Source organism: Euprymna scolopes, chromosome 23 (genome assembly GCF_053919585.1).
Source record: "Euprymna scolopes isolate OS-2025 chromosome 23, ASM5391958v1, whole genome shotgun sequence".
In the NCBI taxonomy this organism is placed as follows: domain Eukaryota; kingdom Metazoa; phylum Mollusca; class Cephalopoda; order Sepiida; family Sepiolidae; genus Euprymna; species Euprymna scolopes.
Window position 1 is genome coordinate 96,661,681 of NC_136504.1, and position 6,616 is coordinate 96,668,296.

General features: G+C 37.6%; 1 protein-coding gene across 1 annotated transcript; it reads left to right on the top strand.

Moving 5' to 3' along the window:
- Positions 1-5,427: 5,427 nt before the first annotated feature.
- LOC145245654 (uncharacterized) lies at positions 5,428-6,414 on the top strand. Its single transcript, XM_080107215.1, has one exon. The coding sequence runs from the start codon at positions 5,428-5,430 to the stop codon at positions 6,412-6,414; it is 987 nt and encodes a 328-aa protein (XP_079963341.1).
- The last annotated feature ends 202 nt before the right edge of the window (positions 6,415-6,616 follow it).

The following is a 6,616-nucleotide window of genomic DNA, read 5'->3' on the forward strand; positions in this document are numbered from 1 at the left end:
TAAACACTTGAAAATAACGATGTTAAAAGTATAAATGTATATTTGTGCATAAAAGTAATGTTTAGTCGACCTATACCTTTCAAATCCTATATTTTTAATTCTGACCCCTTAGCAACTATTTTACTGGCTAAAAACCAAATCGTATTTCAGTGGACCATAGCCCTATATATCAAGTTTGATGTAGACAAATTAACAGTAGCACGGTAAAAGCCATTTCGCACACACCGGAACAAGTCGCGTGTGTGTGTGTGTGATTAAGGAAGCGTTGATAATTGGATTTTTGCTATATTTGATATCAACCCTTTTCTGTCTAAATAGCATTATTTACTTAGGGATGGAATTGAATCATCCTGTTCTATTTCAAATAGACTTATGGTTTTGTGAGAATCTATGGTGTGCATCCCGCCTAGTAATCTCATTATTTTGGCGCAACATTTGGTTTATATCGGTCAAATTAGCCGCCGTTACCGGGGAATGCCGAATAGTTCGTTCCCGTCTATTTCTTATTTGGTCAGAATGCCTATTCGACGTTGTTAGTTTTCCAGGTGCTCGGTATAAATCTCAAAAGTGAATAACTAGGTAAAAATGGCACTTTCACAATAAAAAATTAGGACCGTTCGAGAAATGCGAGGTAAGTCCCTATTCCCCTAATTTAAAAAAGGGGTAAATCACTTAACTTGACTTTGGAAAAGTTGATTTGATTATGTTTAAATTCTATAAAAACACCGAAAACAAATTCAATTTAATTTAAGTCTTGAAAATGGAAATTTAATTCCGTGATTTAATCGCTGGTGGCCACTGCTTTTAATTTTCTTGCACCCCCCAAAAAATTTACTTAAAAAAAGAAACAAAAAAAACCTCTTATACTCAGAAAATTGGTCAAGTGATTTTACAAATTTCAAGTAACATGATAACAAGAAAAAAATGACCAACACGATAGGTTTATATCTTTGAGGTTTCGATAATGACTTATAAATAAAACCAATTCCTTGAAATTCACCTAATATATTTTAAAATAACATTGATTTGTATTTACTTTTATTTTTACTTTTAGGCTATACTTGAAGTTAAGGATGGTTTTCTAAATAATCTGTAGAACCTGAAGTGGGGAGATGATGGGTTCTTCGTTTACTATTCTGTACTCTCACCTAACAATTTAATAAAACTTGAGATGGGAAATTGATATTCTCACCAGAAGTTATATTACTGATAAAGTTTAATATGAGTGACTGAATCTGATCAAACACCGTTTGCTGCTAAATTTGAATCGGGTATTCTTCTGGTTTGCGAATGTTTATAAAATAGTTATTGTGCTTTTGTTTTGCTTTGTTTCCCCCAATTAGCAACATTTTCTTGTGGAAGAAAAGTATTATAACGGGGTACTTATGCAGAATAATACGGAACATGTTTGATTAATGACGTTATTATTTTAAAAATCATTCTCTATTGAAAAAAACTTCTTCCCTAAAATGAGCTACATAGTTTTGGGTTCAATATTGATGAAGAGGCCTCTTAGCAGCTGGTAAAAATTTCATTTTTTTGTGCAGAAACAAAGAACATAAAAAGAAAACAAGTATAATAAATAGCATTCCTGTGGCGGGGGTGACTCCTGACTTTACTAGAGTTATAACTTATGATGAAAAAAGGAGTGTGTATATGCAAGCAGTTTACTGTAATATTCTTTATCTCTACCTCCACAAATACTTTCACACTGGCTCGCTTAAAGTATCGCTCGTACTAGCAGAAAGCATTATAGCCTTCTTTTTTTTTTAAAAAAAGAAAGCCTAGCCCCCACCCCTACATGTGTGAATGCCTATGAAAAATATTTATTTTTTCTTGGGAGGGGGGTTTCACCCTATTTCAACCTAAAGGAATGGGAGCTTGACCTATACTTTTCCAATGGTCCTAATTTCCAGAGGTCTTAATTTCTCTCAGGTGCAATTTTATCCTAAATTCAGTTTTTCTAACATCTGGCTTTCTGTGAAATATTGCTTTTGCGGGGAGAAAGTTCATTGTAACTATTTTTCCTTTTTTTTACCAATGTGTGCATAACTTATGAAGAGGTTGTATAAGCGGATAAAATCCTCATATTTCTTATTCGTGTACATTAATATGAGCTGAATATTTTTCCTGGCATCAAGTCTAACAATTGTATCTTTTCCTCTCCGCTTCTAATAATATAAGTTATGTTTTAAAAACACATTTTTCCTATATCTTTTTATTCTTTTGAAAGTCGATATCCCTGCCAACTACAGACTTAATCCGATAATTTCCAGCAAACGTTCAGGTGGAAATAATGGATGCGAAAATAAGTGGAAAACAAATATCATAGTTCAGTGAATAAAAGACGGATATCACGTAAATTATTAGTCGATTACTTATCTGATATTGCCATGCATATTTTTACCAGAATGTTGCCAGCTTTATTCTGTTAATCATTTCTCTGACTTAGTAAATAGAAACACGAAGAATTTTTGCTTCTTGTGACGCATTAAATTATCGCAATCTACATTCTATTTCTTTGTCCGTTTGTTCCATTTTTCACGGAAAGTATTTCGCCGATCCTATTTAAATTTTGAATGATCTTATGAGATACAGCGAACTATGTATTATCATATCCGGTCGATTCGCAGTAAGAAATCAATAAAGATTAATAGTTAATCCAAAAGGTGAACGCATCATTACGTGAACCATATTGAATCATTAATTTGGTAGAAAGCAATTCTAAGATAAGATTTTGATATTTCCCATTCATACCGAGCTCATCCTAAAAGTCTTGTCGCTAATTTTATTTCTCTTAAATTTAATAAGTCGGCAGGTCTAATAAAACAAATATTTACACACACTATGCGTATGTAGAAATGTAGAAGCATTTAAGTGAATCAATTTCTATTTTGAATGACAACTTAATTTTCATGTTTAATAATCTTAAAACATGACAGCATCCAAGGATTATTAAAATAGCGTACTATGCTGAGTTTAAAAATGATCACAATGTGACTCTTACATTTGTGAATTTGCGAGACGGCTACGAACTCAACCAATAAATGTTGCTGTAACTTTTATTGGGTGGATATCTACCGGTCATTTTCTTTATTTCTTCAAGTCATTATCAATACTCCAAATATATTACCCTATATTACGCTTGACGCAACTTGTTTTCGAATCGAATAAACGTTTATAATAAATAATATAATTAATGTAATATAATTAAATAACTGTAATAAATAATATAATTAAATAATCGAATCGAAACGAACACATTCTAAGAAAAACGTTTTTTTTTTATTTGGAAATGTAAATTTATAAATCAATTTTGCCAATTCTCTGTATAATATTTTTTTTAAAGTAGATGTGGCTCTCCATCTATCTGTCTTTTGTGAAAAAAATTGAAAAGGTTAGCGATTGCTGGAGGAAAGGAATTTGTACTTGCCTTATTACTAACAAAAGGAAAATACGTTGTTGTTGTTTGACCATTTTTAAAGACTTTCCCTTGGATCATGTGATCACTGATCACATGATACTTCTGCATATAATGGGGAGGATACTTACCAACTGGTTGTTGTTTTTCCTTTTTCTTTGGATCGGAAGTTGTTTGGACACCCCTTTTTTTTTTACTTCTTCCATATTCTTCATATTGACTCGTTATTATTGAAACATCAAGGATTGTATTGATTGAACTACCTAGTTAGCGATTGATACAATTTATTAACTGAATGTGTGTCGCGGAAGGGGTAGTTCTTTCGCAAACTAAGCTAAGTGCACTGTTTCCGTCCTTGACTAGAACGGTCGTTAACCACTTCGGTTTTTAAAATTATTTTTTCCACACATTGCGAAAGAAACCCACTAACATGGAGGAAAATGAAAAGGTGTTACGCAAGATAATTTCTATTTTATGGACTAACATTCAGACATACCTAGAGATTGCCCGTCGCATGGAAACCTCTGCCAAAATAGTTACCGGCCTAAGGCAATCTGTCTATAAGTTCATGACGGAGGTGGACATCTGTGTCCAAAAGATCCAACTCATGTCAAAGGAGGGTGATGAGCAACTACTCCAGGAAGAAAAGCTACTGAAACACCAAGTTTCAGGAATAAATAGAGCATCTTGACCTCAAGTACCTCCCAGACAACGCTAGGTCCCTGAGCTCTCCTTCCATGGTTGTGGAAGGAAACGTGTCTTCCTTTGTAGTAAAGCCTCCACAGGTCCAAATTATAGGACCTACCTTTGATGGATTGAACATTCGGTCCGATCCTATGAGTTTAAAGAATTTTTTGTCGAGATTCGAGAATTGTGTGGCAGGAATGGCTAGCGACGCCGAGGGACTGAATTTCCTCAAGTGTTCGCTCTCCAGACAACCATTTGGCTATCTGCAACAAGAACTATGAAGTGGTTCTCTGTTCTGAAGAACAAATACCTTGACGAAGTTGGCATTATAGATCACATTTTTCATGATATACTGGATTTTTCCTTTGGACGGGGCAGCTCATATACAACGCTGGTTAACTTTATATCAGGGGAAGCCTCGCGTCTCACAGAATGGAGGGCTTCTCCAACTGCATTTTCGAATGACGATTCTTCTGGAGCTCGCCTTATGGCTAAGATTATATTCGCCAAATTTCCCAAGGAGGTCAAGGGAGAATTGATCCAGATCACCGTTAAGAGAATTCCAGGGTTGTCATCCATTCTGAACACCAACAAGGAGGCCGTCAAACGTCTTATCAAACGTGACAGGAATACGAGCTCGTCCCTTAATTCTGTACGTAGTTCTGGGAGAAGGGCGCCGTCTGAGCCAGAGCCTAGTTTCTCCCGAAGAGACGTCTCCTTCCATGTCAACTCGTCCTGTCACTTTCAGAGTAGGGGATCTTCTATCCTCCCACTAGTTCTTAGTGTAACATTTAGTAAGAACAACAAATAGGTTACTGGTAGCTGTCGAACATATCTTTCCAGTGAAAGGTTGAAGCCACTTAGACATTCAGCAACGGTTGGACGAGATTGTGAAATTAACCTGTCCACAATCCTGGGAGAATGCAGCAGGAAGTTCACGGAGGTTGTGTTGGAGGACAACGTTGGGTCTCTCTCTCAGTGTTAGTTCATGACGAGATGTATGTGTCAGTGCGCACTGAGAACCTAGATGGGATTTAGGATGAGTTCGAACGCATCGAATGTGATATCGCTGGTCGTTTCGACAGAGGTACTTGTTTCATCCCGATTCTTGGAATATTGGGCCTGGATTTTATTGAACATTGGGGTCCCCTTCAACTGGTACCTTGTTTACGGGGGCAGGCATTCTTGGCCCCATCAGGATTCGTCCCTTTTGGCGAAGTAAAGCAATTCCTTCCCTTAGGATACACGCAAGTGAGAGCCCGGAGGGACTTGCCTTCAGCAGTGTACTTGCCTTGATCGCCCAAATCACCCCATCTCTGATGTGTTTTATATTGGAGTCCCGGAATACGTGTGAGGACCCACTAAGCGATTCCTTCCGAGACAGTGTGGTACAGAGGGGGTTACAGAAGATGTTCGACATGGAATCATTAGGTATAAGAGAATCAGACCTCCCGAATTATGACGAACAGAAGATCGGTCAATGTAGGCGATCCATCCAGTTTAGGGATAATAAATACTATATTCAATTACCCTGGGAGGATGATAAACTATCATGTGTAAGCTCAAACAATGCTGTAGCCTTACGTATATTAGAACATGTTGCAAACAGGTTAGAGAAGAAACAATTTTACCAGGACAATCTAAACGTTTCCATTAGCATAATTGAGATCTTTGTGACGCCGGAACGATTCGATGAGTATATTTGGATTCCACAAAGACCTGTGCTGAAGACAGATCCCACTTCCACCACTAAGATTAGGCCTGTTTTTAACTGCAGCCTGAAGGTTGGTGATGTCCCCTCCCTTAATGAAGCGACCTATAAAGGGATAAACCTTACCAGCGATCTATTGGACCTGCTCCTCAGATTCCGTACTAATGATCATGTTGTATTGGCGAATATTGGGAAGGCCTTCTTGATGATCCGCCTACAATTGGATTCTGACAAAAACAAGTTTTGTTTTCCCCTGAAGGACGGCAGTCGCCTGCGCTGCTTAAGGTATAATACAATTATTTTCGGGTTTGCCTCTAGTCCTTTCATTCTGAACTATATCCTCCGGCACCATGCGGCCCGTTTCCCTCTGGATGACTGTAGATATTTGATGGAAAATAACTTCTATGTGGATAATTTTGTTATAACGAGGAATGATCCGACAGACCTACGCAATTTATATGAATTGACCAGAGAACGATTGTTCCAGGGAGGTTTTCAACTCCAGTCTTGTAGTTCTAACCATGAATCCATCCGAGAGAAAATCAGAGAGCATGGCACGCTGAGTAATCATAGCAGTGATTGGGAAACGTGTTAGGCTATCGATACCGCCCCCTATCGGACACATTTTGGGTGACCCCAGTTGGTTCTGACCCTTCTGCATTGACGAAGAGACAGAATCTTGGGAGGGCAGAGTATACTGTCCCTTTTCTCTGTCTGCCAGTTTCGATACGAGGACGCATTTTATTGAGCCAGCTTTGGAAGCGCGGGTATGGATTGGATGGTGTCCCCTGATTACT

Coding starts and splice junctions, on each gene's coding strand:
- LOC145245654 (XM_080107215.1), top strand. CDS start 5,428: ATGTGTTTTATATTGGAGTCCCGGAATACGTGTGAGGACCCACTAAGC.